The 20,239-nt window shown below is 33.4% G+C and overlaps 1 protein-coding gene and 1 pseudogene across 1 annotated transcript; both read right to left on the reverse strand.

Moving 5' to 3' along the window:
* Positions 1-5,287: 5,287 nt before the first annotated feature.
* LOC132301160 (ferritin-like catalase Nec2) lies at positions 5,288-10,403 on the reverse strand. The gene is made up of 4 exons (XM_059798435.1): positions 10,309-10,403; positions 9,927-10,245; positions 8,501-8,728; positions 5,288-5,758 (listed from the first exon to the last, which is right to left on the reverse strand). The coding sequence occupies exons 1-4, from the start codon at positions 10,401-10,403 to the stop codon at positions 5,387-5,389; spliced, it is 1,014 nt and encodes a 337-aa protein (XP_059654418.1). The 3' UTR covers positions 5,288-5,386.
* A 3,231-nt stretch (positions 10,404-13,634) lies between these two features.
* LOC132301161 (ferritin-like catalase Nec2) lies at positions 13,635-15,854 on the reverse strand (annotated as a pseudogene).
* Positions 15,855-20,239: the final 4,385 nt, after the last annotated feature.

Consider the following 20,239-nt stretch of genomic DNA (forward strand, 5'->3'; position numbering starts at 1 on the left):
ACAATTATAAGTCTCAGCAACTGTTGAGATTGGAATAGTAGAATTTAACGAGAATTGGATTTGAAAAGGGATTTAAGATCAACTGAATGAAACAAAAAAAGCTAACTGTAAGGTCTGCCTTTTGTAAGAAAGAGACGTTATATTTTCCCCAAAAAAATAGAAAGAGATGTTATCCTCAAGAACCTGTAAACTAGTTTTGATTAATCTTGTATAGGCACATCATCAAACTTTTGACTTTTCTCCACCACACCTACAGATAGCCCCCACCTATTAGTAGTAGTCCCCAACTACTTTGGGTGATTTTCATTGTATTAGTGCCTTTACTGAAGATCATCTAGGACCCCAATTGGTGCACTCCATCAAGACCCGACCCCCATTTGCCTAGAGAAATTATTACAATGCACCTTTGGTCCCGGGGACCTACCATATAATAATTTCTCCATTTGCGGCTGGATGAGGGAGTAAATTATATGCCATTGTCAGATCTATTTGAATTCTCTTATGTTTTTCATTTGTCATATGTCGTAATGAATCAAGCAATTCACGAGGAGTGGTTGGTGTGGATGTAGATGATATCATCGTGATATTACTTTTATGTATCGCTAGAGATGCTTAATATCACTTTGCCAACTAGCATCGTCCGTGCTTTTGTGTTTCTTAGTGTGGACGTAGGGTGTGTTTGTTGGGATATGTGTGCCATAGCATAGCAAATTCTTATTTGGATTGTAAAAGTCATGGTTCCTTATCTGAATATTATTATTAAGGCATTATACAATTGGTGAATGAAATGTATTATTTCGATTCATTATGAAATTGATTGAGTCCACTTGATTATAAGATATATTTATATATGTATGTAATGATAATTAATACTAAGTTATAAATTAGTAATCATAAATGGTTCTAAGTCGGTAATTATGGATGAACATTTAATTAATTAAGACTTGAACGGAGTTCACGATAGGTTGAAATATATTGCGAGAGCCGTCGTATGCAATTACTCTCTATCACAGTCATGGCTTTTAACTTTGACGCATGAGAGAAGTATAAACTCTTTTATTAATTAATAATTACTTTGATTTGTTCGGCGGATACTTCGGAATTCTTAGACTGACACTTTGGGTAGTTATGTAATTAATAGTTAGAAGGTTATATTCTTAATATTTGTATCAGTGCTATTTATATTTATTTTGTATTGATTATGGTTGATCACAAATTAAATTCGAAGGCCTTCGTATGTTTTAGACAAAATGTTATATATATATATATATATATATATATATATATATAGAGTAAATTATTATTTTTGTCAAACGAATATTTTATTGTAATCAAGTCGGTAATAATCAAAGGTAACAAAATAATTATATTAATTATGTTGTCGGATTGATAACTTTATTATCTGATAAATAATTATACATAGAGGGGTTAAAGTGCAACATTGACTTAGATGTTCTTTACTATTTTAATTGGAGTTATATTAATTTCTTTTAGTGGAGTAGAAATTAATTTATGAATTAATTAAATTGGATCCATGGTTTAATGGACCAAACTAATTATTAATTTATAGTAGCCAAGAAAATAGTAAGCCCAAAGAATTCTCACCCATAACCCAAGTTGATATTGGAGTCCTATTAGAATTGAGATATTTGAGTTAGAGATGGAGAAAGATTTATTATTTCCTTTTCTTATTTTTATCTTGCCTATATATACATGGGTCTATGTATATTTTAGGTGTGACTTTTAGAAGAAGAAAAATAAATATATTTTCTCTCTCTAGATTTTAGGGTTTGTTATCTCTTCTAAAGGAGGCTACCACAAGTCTTGACTCCAAGGTCGTTCATCAAGGCATATTGGTAATTCCTAAAGGGGTCTATAATAAGTGAGAACATTCACTTTAGAGGAAAGATTTAAAGGTTTACTCAGACCTTTGATGTAAGTATTCAAACTGTTAATTGAATGATACATCATCTTTTATTTTTGCATAAAATTTGTCTATATGTGATGAATCAAGATCTATGTATGAAAATTTCCCAAAAGATTTTTAAAAACTTGCACGTTTCCCAACAATGTTCTAATAGCGAGACTTACACCCATTTGCATTGGTTCATCCATAGTGGAATTCAATAAAGGCAAGGGGGCTTACTTTTCCCTGATGGTGACGCATCCTATTCAAATTTAGCTTGACACCCTCTAGGACAAATTCACAAGCAACACGCTTAAAAAATACTAATGTAATACATTTAAATAGAAATGCAACACATATATAATATATTACTTTGTTTTGTAAATTCAATGCCTTTACATATTTATTGCTTAATGATGATATCATAATGACCTCTCTTTTTGTACAGTCATAAATGCTTAACACCACTTTGCCAACTAGCGTCATCCGTAGTTTTGTATCTCCAAGTATGGACTTGTTTTTGTGTCTCTTACCGTGGTGTAGGTGTTTTCGAGTCGCGAGCCTTACACCCATTCACATTGGTTCATCCAAAGCCAAGTTCAATCAAGGAAGGGGGGCTTACTTTTTCCTATGCTAAATCATCCTATTCAAATTTAGCTAACACATTATATCACAATGCACATGCTATATGACATATATAACACATGTGCATAGATGTATTACATGATGCAATTTTATTAAATCGAAAATTCAGCGCCTTTATATATTTATTAATTGTGCAATCAATTTAAAATTGTTGCATTATCGATTTAAACGTTCAAGTAACATGACCTAAATTTGCACATGAGAGATCCTAATCCGACCTAATCAATCAATTACATGCTAATTTGGTGGATAAGATGAATCAAAATGGTACTTTATCCGTGATGTGTGCTCATCATGCGATGGTTTCTGTATTTAAGTTTGTAAAAATGCATACATTAGGAGCAAAAGCGACATTTGCATAAGCAAATGTCACATGTGTGTATCAATGTGACTTGGAATTATATTTAAGGGGTCACTCCGTGTTTATTATATTTAAGTGTTCATTGCATATTACAATAATAAAAGTTTGAGTCTACAAGTATGATTTTGAGAATTCTGAAACTAAGAAGAATATCAAAACTGTAACGGTAAACAACGGGAAAAAATAAAATAATAACCCCCCCCTATTCAAATTTTCCTATGCTAAATCATCCTATTCAAATTTAGCTAACACATTATATCACAATGCACATGCTATATGACATATATAACACATGTGCATAGATGTATTACATGATGCAATTTTATTAAATCGAAAATTCAGCGCCTTTATATATTTATTAATTGTGCAATCAATTTAAAATTGTTGCATTATCGATTTAAACGTTCAAGTAACATGACCTAAATTTGCACATGAGAGATCCTAATCCGACCTAATCAATCAATTACATGCTAATTTGGTGGATAAGATGAATCAAAATGGTACTTTATCCGTGATGTGTGCTCATCATGCGATGGTTTCTGTATTTAAGTTTGTAAAAATGCATACATTAGGAGCAAAAGCGACATTTGCATAAGCAAATGTCACATGTGTGTATCAATGTGACTTGGAATTATATTTAAGGGGTCACTCCGTGTTTATTATATTTAAGTGTTCATTGCATATTACAATAATAAAAGTTTGAGTCTACAAGTATGATTTTGAGAATTCTGAAACTAAGAAGAATATCAAAACTGTAACGGTAAACAACGGGAAAAAATAAAATAATAACCCCCCCCCCCCCCCCCCCAAAAAAAAAGTGTCTAGTGAATTTTAGGTTTTATACATTCTTTAAAAATATACACTTTTAAAAGTATTGGAACTTTGAACTTTAAAAACTATTGTTACAGTGATATTATTGATATTTTTGGCAAGACTTGCATCCATTTGCCCATTTGCATGTTCATCCATAGCCAAATTCGTAAAGGCAAGGGGGCTTACTTTTTCCTGATGGTGACTCATCATCCTATTCAAATTTAGGTCACACACTATATTACAAGCAACATATTTACATTTAAAAAAATACAACATTCATACAACATATTATATTGTGTTGCATCGCAACAATTTTATTAAATTGAGAATTTAAAGTCTTTACATATTTATTGCATAATGATGATATTATCACAATGTCTCGTTTTTGTATAGCCCTGAACACCACGTACTTTGCCAACTAGCATCATTTGTGATTTTGTGTCTCTCAGTGTGGTTAGCACCGAGGTGTTTGCAGCCCATTCACATTAGTCCATCCAATGCCAAATTCAATCAAGGCATGGGGCCTTCCTTTTTCCGATGCCGAGTCATCCTATTCAAATTAAGTTCACACTCTATATCACAATGCTACACGCTATATCACAAATAAATCACTCATACAACACATTTACATAAAAGATGTAACATCCATACAAAATATTACATTGTGTTACAACGCTGCAATTATATTAAATCGTGAATTCAACACCTTTACATATTTATTGCGACCTCTCTTTTTGTTATTGCCAGAGATGCTTAACTCCACTTTCTCACCTAATGTCATTTGTGCTTTTGTGTCTCTTAGTGCGGTCAGTATCGGGTGTTTAGCGCTGGGAATTTTCGAGCAATAAAGCTTATACACATTCACATTAGTTCATCCAAAGCCAAATTTAATCAAGGCAAGGTGGCTTAGTTTTCCTTATGCTGAGTCATCCTATCCAAATTTAACTATTGCACTATATCACATATATAATATTCATGCAACACATAGAAAATGCAATACCCATATAACATATTAGTAATTTATTGAATCGAGAATTTAACACCTTTACAAATTTATAGAATAATCAATATAAAATTGTCGCATTAATACTATATATAAAATTGTTGTATATATTGTCGATTTGAATGAACGGAAGAAGAACTAAATTTTTTTATGAGAGAGGATCCTAATCCAACCTAATCCGATCTATTACATGCTGAATTGGTGGATAAGATGCTTGTGACGTGTACTCATCGTTATGGTTTCAGACTTTCAGTATTTAAGTTTGTTTATCAATGTCCTCAATATTTTGTTGAAAAAAAAAAAAATGTCCTCAATATTTATTGTAATTAAGTGTTCATTTGATAAAAGTTTGACTTGTACTTCAAAATCGTCTTTAGTATTTCACTCAAATATTACTTGCACGCTGGACCAATATTGAGTAATGTTTTCTTGTTACTAATCAATACTATCAGTGACGAACTCATGAATTTTTTTTGAGCACTTAAATAGGAAATGCCAATTTCACAACAACAGATTGATCACTTGCATTGATCATAACAACATTACATGATATTAAAAAACAACAGATTGATCACTAACGTCGATCATAACAACATTACATGAAAATAGAAATTATTTATTCATTAATTAATGTTTAGGCTAGCATTTTTGGCTATGTCTATTTCAGAAATCCCCTAGCAATCTTTCCATTTCCTCCCCGGGGATAGAATCCGCCGGGCACACTCTCGTCGCCGGAGTCATACAGGAACGTCAGTATCTCTGCTGGAATTCTGCTATAAGAGAGGGAGTCGGTGTTGGTTGACAAAACGTTGCTAGTGGTTCGGTTCTCGGCCCCGAGCTCAAGTGGGACTATGATTCCTTCATCTTTGATGCCACACATTGCCAGCTTGTTCCTCAGCTCCGAAATGCGGATTGTAAACTCTGCTACCGTGATCTTGTATGGCTTCACTGTTTCATTAAATCGCTCGTACAGATACATTCGTGTAACGGCATCTTGGCCTCCTTCAACCCCCAACAGTCCTGCCCACAGCTGCACAAGGCAATGACTTCTGTTAAAAGCTTGATGGTTTAAGTGTTTAAAAAAAAAAAAAAAAAACAGAAAAAAGAAAAAAAGAAGAAAAAGAAGCAAAACTCTTCTACCATCGATACAGTGTAAAACGGTAAAAAATTTCCCTATATTATTGATTCGGTGCAAATACCCCCCTTGTGACTTAAAATGAATGTAATACCCTAATGTAATTAGAGTAAATTAATAGCTAAAAATATACGCCATGTAAAATGTCCATTTTATCCGATGGCCAAAGAAGTTTGTTTGGGACCAGAATAAAGCAAATCCCATTTTGTCTATACCAACAACCAGGGAGAAATTAGTAATGGGCTAACCTGCGCTATAGCCCAGGTCCAATTAAAAAAAAAAAATTAGTACTATTGTTTTTATAAGCCCATGTATTATTCTTCCTCTTCCGATCAGTCCAATCCATAGTCTATCTATAAATAAAAGGAGTTATAAAATTTATAAAGGCCAAGCCTTATAAAATTTATAAAGGCCAAGCCTTAAATATGAGCAAGTCCATGAACAATGGACAGGCGCAATCACAAAAAAAAGCCATAATAAAACATAGCATGGTCCAGTCCAACAAACCAAACACATTGTTAGTCAATAGAAAAAGACCTAGACTCAATTTTTTATTATTTTTAATCCAGCAAAATATTGATTTTTGTTTTTGTAAAATAAAAAAAAAGCTTTGTTGATGACTTGATGGTTTCTTATCAAATTAGGTAATTTATTATACAATGGATTAATAACTAGTTAAGGGTCAAACACATAGATCTTACTTTCTAATGTGAATTTATTAATAAAGAACATATATATCTTGCATTCTTATAGGCGTTTGTTTTAATACTTGTATAAAACATATTCCAATGGATTCTTAACTTTGAAAACACATTAGAGTTTGGAAGTGTAAATGTGTTAGAAGGTTGTAGATTATTAGGTTTAATTGAATGATTGATGCATGAGAATTTTATATTTAAAGTATGAATAACACACTAAACAATCATATTTAATTATTTTTAACTCCCCTTACTTTGCGATCCTGACTCTGCCTTGCCAACAACCAACACCAAAGACTCTATCTTTCAGTTGTGGGTCACCGATTTGATGAAGGAAAGTGTCGTTCAATTGAATCAAAGAGAGTTTGCCGGCTTATCTGCTGTGTCTCGCCACTGGTGCTTTTGTTGCCCTTAAATCACACCGGAGTTGTTCAGTCTTTGAATCAAGCTTGCCGGAACTGTTGATGCAGAATGAAACGCGTCGGACTTGTTCATGCAGCTCGCCGGAAAAATACAAGGACGAGCTCGCTGGTTCTTGTCGATTTCTTCTCGTTGAAGTTTCTGGGTTTATCAAGCTCAGTTGGTCGTTGGGTTAGCTCGGTCGGTCCGTTTGATCTCTAATCTCACTTGAGTTGTGGCACGACGGATTGAGTGAAGCTCGTGGGACTTGGAAAATATATGATTTAAATCTCTGCTATCGCCGGCGTGAAGCTCACGGTTGGGTCATTGCTTAAAGTTTTCCGGTCACTTGGTTTTTTGTTGTGCTGGGTCGTTGATGCAATCTCACTGTGGTAGTCTCTTTATCAGTTCTCGAAGCTGAAGGCTTTCTCGGTTGGTCTTCAAATATGTCAGCTTTTGATCGCCGGCATCATGGTCGCCGGAGTTGCCTCTTCTGTGCTTTTCACACTTTTAATTGATTTATCAATTTCCTTCCAAGAGAGCGCTACACGGTGACCTGTTATTTGGGAAATAACTTTGATAGTGCACGCTGGAAAAGTCTTGCAATACTCCATCTCTGCCCAGATTCCGTCCAAACAACGTCCCCGAATATTGCGTACAGTGGACAAATTTACAAGAAAAAGTCTTATAAATTTCACTAATAAGGTCCATCAGCAAAGAAAATGACCCAAAAAAAAAAAAATGAAAACATATCAAAGAAACATAGTAGACTTCAAGTATGCTCCACTGAGAGTAGGTTGTCATATACATTTTAGAAAAAATGAGATTCAGTAAGTTACTCATGGCCCGAGTACAAAACCGTTTAACAATCTCACTGGCTGGTTCCACTTCATCTAAAGGAATCATGATGTCTGCCTCTTTAAATTTCAAAAGCCCCCGCAGATTGCAGGTTTTGTTTAATTCATGTATCCGCTTAGAATATTCTTTGTAAGCTATATATATATATAATGACACAAAACAAGAATAATGACACAAAACAAGAATAGCATTATGGAAGGGAAAAGGACAAAATCGGATTTGAGAGTGAAGATGGCATAATGTGAGGGTAAAATGGAAGGAAAAAGGACAAAATTGGAATTTCATATTTAGTTTTTGTAAAAAAGTGGGTAGAGGGACTTATTTGTACATTTTTTGAATTTTATAGACTAACATACACAGTTTCAAAAGATAGGGATTAGTTTTGCACAAATCCTGTATATTAGTAGGTTTTTTGCACTTATCCCAAAGCTTGATATATATATATATATATATATATTTCGAAGCATGGGTGAGAACTTATATGACTAGGAATCCTTTGTTGTATGTTACAACGTTGTGTTGTACAACCAAGAAAGTTATGATCATTCACATTCGTTCTCTATTATATAATACGATGATTTTTTTTTTTTTTTTGGAAAAAAGTTTATACAATACATTTTTGTTACAAAAGAATCCGTGCTCAAGCTATATATGCCATTTCAAGGCCAAAATGATGCCTTACCATCTTAGATTTGTGGCCAATAAGATTTGGATTTGTCCCAACATAACCTATAAGTCCCATGTATGGAATCACATAAGAACCTAACATGTAACTCAGGCTGTCACGATACGGGTCGAAGGGAGGGAGGAGTTTGTATCCGAATGCTTCGTCGAACAGTTTCGCGAAGTTCTTATTGCTCAGATCCATCAAAGAGGCCTTGGAAACCCGCCAACTGTTGATTTGATGGCCCTGTATACAATCAATCAACATACACGAAGTTTATGTGCTTGTTTAGTTCACTTTTCAAGAAGAGTACCTAAACATGTACAAAAATCATTCACAATGTTATTCAGACTTAATAGTATATATACACAACCCAATTGACTTGTAACATATTTTAACTCAATTATTATGATAGTTCCTTATTTAAAAAACCCAAAATAGATATTATAGTATTTGTTTCTTTTTCTAATTATATTGTCCTACTTATATATCCTCATTTTCATAATTTTAGTAATTCATTAAGTCATTTAGATGGGTCGCCTTCAATTTAACCTGTATAATTAATAGAATGCTATTAGATCAACATAAACACAAATATGACTTCTGCTAACATGAATTATATATATATATATATATGGTTTAATATGTCTTTTAGAAAGTACATAGTCAATAAACTAACTATAGAATTAGAGATTGAAAAAAGTTTAGTACTACACTTAAAAATCACAAAACAAATAATGAGCATATTATTAGCATGAACATATGGGTAGACTCTATTAAAAGATCATTTTATTTTTTTCACCTAAGGTCTCAAATTATTGAGCTGCCTTGCATATATATATATATATATATATATATATATATGCAAGACTAACAATTGTTTGATAAGCTTGAGCCCTAAAAGATGGACTCAACAATGTATATGAAGCTTTTAAAACTTGGTCTCACGTAAAAAGACATTGTGTTGTGCAGCTCTTGGCAGGACTGTTGGGGGTTGAATCCGGCCAAGACGCGGTTATACGAATGCATCTGTACGAGCGAGCTAAAGAATCAGTGAAGCCATACAACTTATAATGAAAAAGAAAAAAAATGATAGTTTTAACCTCTTATCGTGTTTGGTTGATTAATGAAAAAAAAGAAAGGAAAGGATAATAATTGTTGATGGTAGTTCTTAGTAGGATGAGGAGATTATTTTACGTAAGCCGAGAAAGCTGAGTTCAGTATCCAAGTAAGGATCTAAGCAATACAAAGGACTTTCTGGAGTTAGAGATTGAGAAAGGGAAGGCCGACCTTAATACCAAGGAAACTCGAACTCAATAGTGATGGGTTGTTGAGGGTTGTTAAGGGTTGTTGTAATCTGCCTTAAAGACTGATTAATGCTCCTATTTGTAATACTCATTTCTCGGTCAATGATCGTTGGTCCTTGGGACGAGCCTCCTCTTACTTGTGGGTTCGAGGGCCTTTCCCCCTGACAGACGGGACATTGACAGGCAAACCACGGCGCTTTGCCCCCAGATCTGAAGAGGTAATGGTGGTCATTCATTAATGCGGATCTTATCAAATATCCTTCATAATTAATGTTTCTTTTGCCATACTCGGAGCTCAAGTTCGGGTATCGAAGGTCCTTTCCCCGTGTATCGGCCTCAAGTTGAGACAATTCCTTAGATCCCAGCCACATGTCCTCAGATTCCTGAGATTGAAGATTAGGAAGGAGCCTTCCTCGGGGTTCCGCCTTTTCGACCCCGTGGAGCTCGTATTCCTGCCTGTGCCTCAAGGTCTTTTCAGTTAAAAAAGAGAGCTAGAGAAAGAAATGCCCGAGATTACACCTGCAGGAAGCAACCTTGGAAAGGAAAGGGAGGAGGGGCCCATCCAACTGGAGCGGGGCACGTCCACAGGAGAGGAAGGGTAGCGACTCCTTCATCGGCCAGTGAGTTCAGTTTTAGGACAAGTAGCTTGAGATTACTTGGTCCGCTCAGGGACACACCAGATAAGTATTGGCCAGGGGTACCTACTTTCAGTGGTGGTGCCATTCAAGCAGACGACGTGGCACGTATATCAACAATAATTATGTTTGGGGAAGAAAGGAAATGAAACTATGTTACGAAATTTACCAATATACCCTCCTACATTTTAAAAGATAAATTATATAGGTTGAGTATGCAAATTTTTTTTAGGACACTCACTGGGCAAAAATAATAAAATTTCTCAGCTTGGATTGTCTTTGGCCTCATAAAAATAAATTATTTTTTAAGCTTCTAATTGAAATGTAAGGGTTCAGATCTTGCGGTTTTCACAATAAATTTTGAAATATATGAAGTTCCTATCGCGCGCGCGTGTATTATACAACCCAACCACCTCTTTGTTGCCAGAGTAATAAAAAAAACACATATCTCCAGCAAAGCAAAAATAACAACTATCAAGCATGTAAGTAATTGAAAGAAACTTTATGAACATAAGACCATGGTAGAACATAATGGGCAGAATTAAATACCACATCAAGAGATATACATCATATATTTTATATTATGAATGAAATATATAAATATCATATATATATTTCAACAAGTATTGAAGAAACCCATATACCTAGAAAATCAAAAGGAGTAGAAGTTCTCCTTCTCCAAACTCTGACTCACGGAAACGTACACCACTCAAAATAGTGAAGAGGAAAAATATCACGTACTCTATAATGATATAGAATGCATTGCAAAACTAATTTAACAAACCAATGAAAACAGAGAGCACCATTGAAGAACTATGGCTACAATTAATTTTATTATTTTTTAATAGAGACCACCAGCAAGAGAAGATCAACCAGGAACAAAAGAAACCAGCCTCTTTGTTTCCAGCCTTCCTCAAAATGAGAATATGAAGGGATTAAATTGAAGAAGAAGAAGAACCTCCTTTCTTTTGGCGCCTTTGTTTCACATAAATTTGTTAATTGAATGGGTAAATATGCCCTAGGACACATCTGTAATTCTAATTTTGTGTTTTATAAATATATGGGCAATGTTGGTATTTATAAAATGTTGACTTTCCCCTCCAATTCCTCCCAATTTTGGAAGGATAACAGAAGTAATGTTGCTGCCTTGTTGAAATCCTTCCATTTCCCTTTGTTTCCTTTCTTTTCTTTATCATATGTCATACCAACCACAAAATTCCATCTCCTTCTGTTACCTTTCTTTTCCCTTCCTTTTATTTCTTTCCAACCAAACTAGCCCTAAAGGATCAAGATCTCGACTTACTTTGATACCACTTGCAATAAAAATATGAGATAGAGCCTTTTCAATTTGATAAATAAGATCAATATCATATGTGAGCAATGGACCATCGTACATGGAGGATGACATTAACATATGATAACAATGGATAAATGATTTTAGAAGGAAAAAAAAAAAAAAGAAAAAAAAAATCTTATCAAGAATAAGTAACAGCGTTAAATGACCACAACTAGACGTCAATATCATCATTATTGTATTTATCTCACATGAATTAAAAAATAAAAAAAAATAAAAAAAAAAAAGGCAAACTCATTCTACGAGGCTGTCTCCTTGTGTAGGTTTGAGAGGGTTATATATATATATATATATATATATATATATGAAATATTACCTCTACAATTGGAGAGTTTGTTTCTTTACTTTTTTTTCTTTTTTTTTTTGAACCAATGATCACTGAATCATAATTAAGGATAAAAAATTACTATACGATACGAGTTTAAAAGGTTTGAATTTGGTATAAACGGGTTTGGGTCATAAAAGGATCGACACGATTAATTCGTTTACTTAACCGTGTCATATTAGGGTTGAAGGATTCAACCCGTGTAACTTATTTATGATTCATTTAACTCAACATGTTATAATCTGAGAATATAACCTATGTAATATGTTACTCATTTAAACCTAATTACTATGGATAGTTAAGTCATTTCAATATAAACCTGGAATATTTGGATTAATTATGACAATTTTTTTTTAATATTATTTAGCATTTGATTAAATATTAAATGTCTCGTTTTGATAAACATGTTAACACGTTTACCTGTTTAATAAACGAGTTGAGTTAGTGTTGAGAATTCTTAATACGATTATTAAATGGGTTAGATTTGGATTTACATATTTAGTATAATATCCTTACATCGACACGACCCACGAACACGAATTGCCATCCCTAATCATAATGGAACAAAGTTTGCCCTCAATATAATTTTCTAGACATCTTCTATAATATATATGATAATAATCTTATACCAACACATCACATTTAGTTACTAATTTAAAAAGTTGAAAAAATAAATAAAAGAAATAAAAGCAGGGTCAATTCGAGTGCATTTTCCTTATCTATTACTTTCCTAATTTTATAATTAAATGATAAATATACCATAACTCGCTCATACAACCTTGAACACTTGTAAGTTGGATATTCACCTCTTTAACTAGCTGTCTTTGGGCTATCAATGATAGACGAGACCAACAGTTTTTGGCCCAAATGCTGCGAGGATTCTAGATTCCCCATGTACAATGTTTTGATTCGAAATTTTAAAAGTAATTGGGCTTGTGAGTTAGACCTGTCAATTTGTTTAACTTGAACCTTAGCCTAAATAAAATATGGCCTTAAATGAGCCCATTCCATTTTTTAGGCCCTCGAGCCCTTAGCGAAATAGAGAATTAGGCCCATCCACAGCCCAAATTAGGGCCAATTGGGCTTTACTTGCACATGTTCACTAATTTTTTTTCTTATTTTTAAGAGTATTTGTATCGGCTTCACAACATACGCACTATTCAAGTCAGGAGTGCGATTCGAAAGCAAAATTTCAAGGATTTACCTTCCGAATCTCTACCAACACCGTTACACCCCTGAGGCTACACATGTTCACCATTGAACCCTATATTTCTCACTTTGTTTGTGAATTTGGAAATCCACATTCATCGATTAGACTTCAAGAAGGTAATAATGCTCACGAAAAAATTCATTATCTTGGTGAACATGAACAATACTTAATTTATATGAAATGTCAATTTCAAAAGAAAAGGTACTTTGATCACTTACATAGATCAAACATTATTACATGAAAATAGGACTTAATTATTCATGAAACATAAATTGATGGCAACATGATGTATGCATGGCATGCATGAGCTAGCAATTTTGTCTATGCTGAACTCAGAAGTCCTCTAGCAAGCTTTCCATTTGCTCCCCGGGGAATGAATCCACTGGGCAAACGCTTTTTCCCGGTGTTATATAGGATCCTCAGTATTTCTTCCGGAGTTCTCTTGTAAGAAATGGAGGAAAAATTGGCTAATAAAACATTGGTCGTGGTTTGGTTCTCGGCCCCTATTTGAGGTGGGACTATGAGTCCTTCATCTCTGATGTCACACAATGCGATTCGGTTCCTCAGTATTGCAATGCGGTTTGTGAACTCTGCCACCGTATAGTTGTATGGCTTCATTATTTCGCTAGCTCACTCGAACAGATACATTCGTATAACGGCGTCTTGCCCGACTTTCACCCCTAAAAGTCCTCTCAAAAGCTGCAAAAGACAATGTACATTGTATGGGAATCGATAGAGCTAAATTTAAATAAAGTAGTGATACTTTGTCGAAAGAGAATGTGTTCGACTTTCCTTTGAATGAATTCAAGTGGGATTCGAAAGGAGAGCTCTATTCGAGTACTCTACCTATCGAATCTATTGAATAACTTCAGTTTTTAATATATAATTGATAGCACTCTAGCTGTTTGTTTGAGTGCTTGTCTCTTCACATGAAAGCAAGTGTTAGAAAATTAAGTTTTAATTTATATACATTATTGGCCCATCAATACTAGTTCAAACACAAATGTCTTGATATTCTAGTGGATTAGTGCCTCCAATGGACTTTGGAGTGTTAGGTTCCGACTCTCTGCATTTACTAATCTAACTTTTAACACTTCTTCCCTTGTTTTTCTTTTTCTTTTTTTGAAATTTTATTATTATTACTAATGGTGAATTTCGCTAATGTAATAGTGAAATTTCACTTATTTAAATTTTGCTACTATTTACTTTTAGGTGAATTTCATCATTATAGTAATCAAATTCACCATTGATAGTAACAAAATTCAGTCATACGGAAAAATGGAGAAGATTTTGATCCGACAATTGGTAGTATGGCATGGATATATGATCACATATATATATATATATATATATAAAGACCAGAATGAAGACTTACCCCCTTTGATTGGTAGCCCCTTAGCAAAGGATTGATCCCAACGTAACCAACAAGTCCCATGTATGGAAAGCATGTAAGAAGCTAACATGTAGTTGAGGCTGTCACTATAAGGGTCGAAAGGAGGGTTGAGTTTGGTTCCGAATGCTTTGTCAACCATTTTTGCAAAGTTCTCTGCGCTCAAATCCATCAGAGGCCTTTGAATTCCACCAAGTATATTTTTAAGAGCCCTGTGTATAATCAATCAATCAATTAGTAAATATATATGCATACACATTCTTGGGCGTCATTGTTTAGTTCAGATTGAACTTTTTTATGTTATTCGAATGAGTTTTAATTTTTGTTAAAAAAAAAAAAAAAACAATTTGAAAATTAGAGTATGTTTGGTTCAGTTTTTCTAGAATTGAAAATAATTATAAAGAAATTCTAAAAAAATCAGTTTAATAAATATATATATATATATATATGCATATCCCTCCCGATGAATGCTCTCTATTTTCATTGATAATAGAGAGTGGAGAATTTCAAGATAAATAGAGAGCATTCATTATATCCCGTGATATTGTAAAATTTCTCGTAAATGTTATGTATGCCTTAATTAGTCCAATAATTTTAGACAATACAACTTACGTCAAGGATTTCACCGAATAACGTGCATTCGTGAGATGCATACAGTGAGATTCAAAGTTGGATCTTCCAATATGTTTTTCACGGATGCACTCTATTCTACAAGGACATCGGTGGAAGTTTTGGACATAGCAACCATTATCTATAATTATATTTACATGTATATATATATATAGATCATAGAGAGATGTGAACCTGAGACGACCAACATGTTGAAATCCGAATTCTGTGACGATATTCCTTGTGACGGAATCAAGGTTAGCTTTCTTGGCGCCAATGAGACGTGGACCGCCCATGACTAGCCGTTGAAAAACCTCATCAAGTCCTTGTCCGAGTGCACTGTGCAAGAAGTAGTCTGCATCTAAATGCTCAAGATTCTCTACAAATTGCAGTCTGTCGTCATCTTCAGGGAATACAAAAACTGTGTTTGGTGGAAGGGTTGGGTAGCAAACAGGTTCAGAGAAACAGACATTGCTCATGAAATTGCTCATCAAGATCATGAACATGACTAAGGAGGAAGTGGACACTAAAGGAGAAGCCATTGTAGGTTGTGTTTGGTGTGTGTATAGTTATTGTGAGATTGTTATATAATGCACAAGAGACTAAGCACTATATATAGTGGTCTGTGAGCATGCTAGTTAGCATTGTTTGATTGTAGGGTTGTGCAATCGAGTCCAGATCCTATGTTGTTACAGTATGGGTGTTGTAACACTTGGATGGTTTGGATTACTCGCGCGTGTAACACGATCACACGTTGAAGTCATTCTGACCGTCTGCTACTGCACAATATGTGTTATGCACCAACATGCCAGTGGCCTAGTGGTATCAGGCTCTTACTTTCCAAAACAAGATCAAAGGTTCAAGTCTCAGTGGAGGCATGTGTACGTAAGTACCAACTAAAAAAACAAAAAATTTGTGTTATGCAGCAGAAGATTTGAATAATGCAATCTTCAGATGCATTGTTTCCGTACTGTTACACTATGTGTGCTGCTACAGTACAACAGTACAACATGTATTGTGCAACAGAAGATCCGACCTATGCAATCTTCACGTGCATTGTATACAATATATGGACAATCCAGGAGAAGAGAAGTTCTCACTTCTCACTGCTCAAAGAAGAAGTTTCTAGCTATCCAAGCTAATAGTTTTACATAAGACATGTCATTAATATTGAAGATGGAGAAAGATCAAAGATGGTCATGAGATAGTGAGTTGGTGAACCAATGCAAGGCTACCAAAGTTCAAGTCTCAAACTAATCATCAAGAAGTGACCCTTAACAAATCAAGGCTTTGCTTTTCATGGATCACTATTACTAGTTTGGGAGTTTGGGATTTCTTGTCCATTAACTTGTACAATATATATTAGCTAGATTTCTTTATTGTCATTCATATTAATGTCATTGTAACAAATTTGACAAACTAGTACTTATACCTAACATGATTTCCATGTGTGTGTGTTCTTGTAATGGAAACCCTGCCCATATTAGATTTAGTACATATGTATGACAATTCTATATATAGATTTGTTAGTGTAAGAATAGCTGCACAAGGGAAATTTGGGGCTCAAAACCTAACTGTGTTCTTTAAACCTAAAATGTAAATAAATAAATAACCAACATAACTCAATTTGAAAAATCATTAAACATAAATATACTGAAAATTATCAAATAAAAATTATTTTTATTCACAATAACATCACTTATTGTCATAAATATATACAACCAATTTTTTAAACAGATCTCATTATAGTCGCACAAAGGGAGAGGAGAAAGAAAGGAATCAAAGTGAATTTCACTACTATAATGATAAAAATTCACCATTTAGAATGAATAATAGAAAACAGAACAGAAAGGATTTGAGTTCGAAAAAAAAAAAATGGTTGACTTCAGTATTTGAGACTCGAGACGATGGGAAATGAAGGGAGATCATGGAATCTTTATGAGGTTTCACAAATACCAACTCACTCATAAAATTACTAATTTTAGTCAGCTTAGTGACAAAACTTAGAAATTAATAGTTGTTGTCTAATGAACAAGGTCACTGTATTACAATTATTTAAATGAAATTATTGATCACACAAGTTGTTTTACTGTATCCTTGGTCACTGTACATCATTATATCTAAGTTTATCACTAAAAGATAACTTCTCACTTTATTTTATCACAAAAATTGGATACAAAAAGTTGGATAATCGCCTCTTTAACAAGTTGTATTTGGATTATAAATGACCATCTTTGGGGCCAAAGGCTGGCTCCATTTAACAATCTCTCTGTAGAAGAATGATTTAGGATGTCTAGCGCAAGATAATGCATTTTGTACGTAATTCAAAAGTTTTAATGCTATGTTTGGGAGCACGAATCGATTTGAATTTGGGATTGAAAGAAATTTTATTAAAATTTTAAACTAAGGCTCCGTTTGTTTGAATGTAAAATAATTTTCAGAAAATATTATTTTATTTTTTGGTGTTTAGTTGCCGTAAAATATTTACGAAAAAAAATAAAATAAAATTTAACAAAAATAATTTACTCATTAATTTTCGGTAAGTTATTTTATTCACTTCGCCCAATGGACTTGAAGCTTAACACCCAAAAATAAAAAAAATTGAGGAAAAATATTTTACATCGAAACAAATGAGCTTAAATTTTTTCTATTTCAAATTCAAAGCACCAATTGAGTTAGCAACATAATTTTTTTGGGGCTTGTGAGACCTGTAAGTTTGATCAACTTGAGCCTAAGCCTAAACAAAGTATGGCCTAAAATTGAGCCCATTAATTTTTTAGGGCCACAAGCCCGTAGCTCAATAAGGCCTTCAGCCCATTCCTAAAAATTAGGAAATGAGCCACTATGAAGCCTTTGTTGGCTATACTTATTGGGCCACTTGGCCTGGTCTGGCGTCAGCCTTCTTTGTGCCTTATCTGGCTCTAGTTTTTGCATGGTCCAATTATCATTGGTCTATCCTTGTAATTTTCAGTTTGTGCTTCTTTGGGCCTTGAAAATTTCCTACATATATACAATTGCTTTAATTTCCAAAATATTTTTTTTTTTAAAGAACCACAATAAATTGATAACTAATTTATAATTTAGATATGACAAAAAAAAAAAAAAAAATATTTATTATAATTAGATAACAATTGATAAGAAACTTGCCCATCAGTTATATATACTTTACTTGGACATTGATAACTAATTTATACGGAGTAATTGATAAATATAGACTTGAGACCTAGTCACACAATCCTTCTCAATAGGTGTCGCTCTCATGTTTCGAGTATGTTCTCACTTTCACTCAAATTCTCCCTGTTTATGACTTAATTCTGCTGTTCTCACGCTTCCGTTCTCGAATTCACTTTCTAAAACGGAGTAATTTCATTATGTTAACCAAATTTGACATGCTTTTTAAGCTCGATTACAATCTAGGCTTATTCTAAAACATTAATAAACTAAGTTTAAAAATTCTAATTTTAACTCGGTTTTGTTCATTTACAGCTAAACGTATGTGTACACTCAAAAACATGTTCAAATGTATGGAGTAATAGCAAGCATATGGTAATTTACCTTTTTATGCTTTTAATAACTGAAAATTTGAGGTCCAAAACTAAGCCTTTTGTTTGGAATGACTCCATGATCCACCTTTTCGGAGTAGAAAAAGTGAATGAGAGAGGCTTGGCAAGGAAGGAAAATTGAATGGATTAAAGGAATCCGATTCTTGAAAAAATAAAATAAAATAAAATTGGTGACGACAAATTGACTATTTTGTGAAAATGAGACATATCACTTGTGGATTAAGATTCTTTAGGGAATGATTTTAATCTATATTGATGATACAAACACATCTCTTTCTTTCCACTCCCTCTTCTTGAAATTATTATTATTATTATTATTATTATTATTATTAATTTTTTTTATTTTTTTTCCTGATTATCTCAAGAAAAAGAGATCACGACATGTGGACAGTGGACACTCCTTAATTAGATAGATGCGTTTTGAATAAAATCGTAAACATCGAAACAAATATATTCAAAACGGATCATATTTACACAAATTAGAGTGACTCTTGACAATATATCGCTTTATAATTAAACTTAATTAAGAGCAGCATTACAATCATAAAAAAAGGACCCAATAGGTATCATTAAAAAGTCTCTCCTCCAATATTTGATCATAGTTGCCAAGGAAAAGTATCATTTTCTACCATGTTATATATTTTTTGTGTCATGATTACTTGAAAAATACTTGTTATTGTGTGCACACATCAATTTGGGAATAAGAATAATATTGTACAAATAGTATAAGTTCCCTTGAATGTGAAGATTGGAATGTCAAATGAAGTGATCAAGTGGCGAACAGAATAAAAGCACAGAAAAAGAGAGCTTTCTAGATTTTGAAAAAGGTAATTAGAGAAGAGGGCAAATGTGGTATAAGACTGCATTATGCAATAGAAATAACAACAATAATAAAAAAAAATAAAGGGTCGCATATTCTCTTAAAGATTTAAGAGGGAATTTGATCACCTCAAAAGAGAAGATTGTGCTTGCTTGCGGGACCTGCGAGATTGGTTGTTCTCCGTTGTATTTAGAAGTCCGGCATAACATTTGCACCTCTAACTTTTAATAAAACAATCTTGCTTTAAATATATATATATATATATATATATAAAAGTGCATCAAACATTTATATAAACATTATGTCCACCACCACCTGGCCACAAAATCAAATCGTATGATCTCTCGTCCTCAAAAGTGACGATTAGAGTCGAGTCGAACAAGAAACTGTATGTCAGTAGGTGTGTGTATATGTTTAAACTTTTAAAAATATTGAGCTATCAAAACCTAAGGGCAATTATGTTTATAAAAATAATCTCTTTTAATTAAATGTCATAGTAAGGGTAACAATGTCATTTTTAGATGAAGGAAGTACATTTTGGTCG

This window comes from Cornus florida, unplaced genomic scaffold, assembly GCF_030987335.1.
Source record: "Cornus florida cultivar Cherokee Brave unplaced genomic scaffold, ASM3098733v1 CherokeeBrave_3.0.0_Hap2_Chr03, whole genome shotgun sequence".
Classification (NCBI taxonomy): domain Eukaryota; kingdom Viridiplantae; phylum Streptophyta; class Magnoliopsida; order Cornales; family Cornaceae; genus Cornus; species Cornus florida.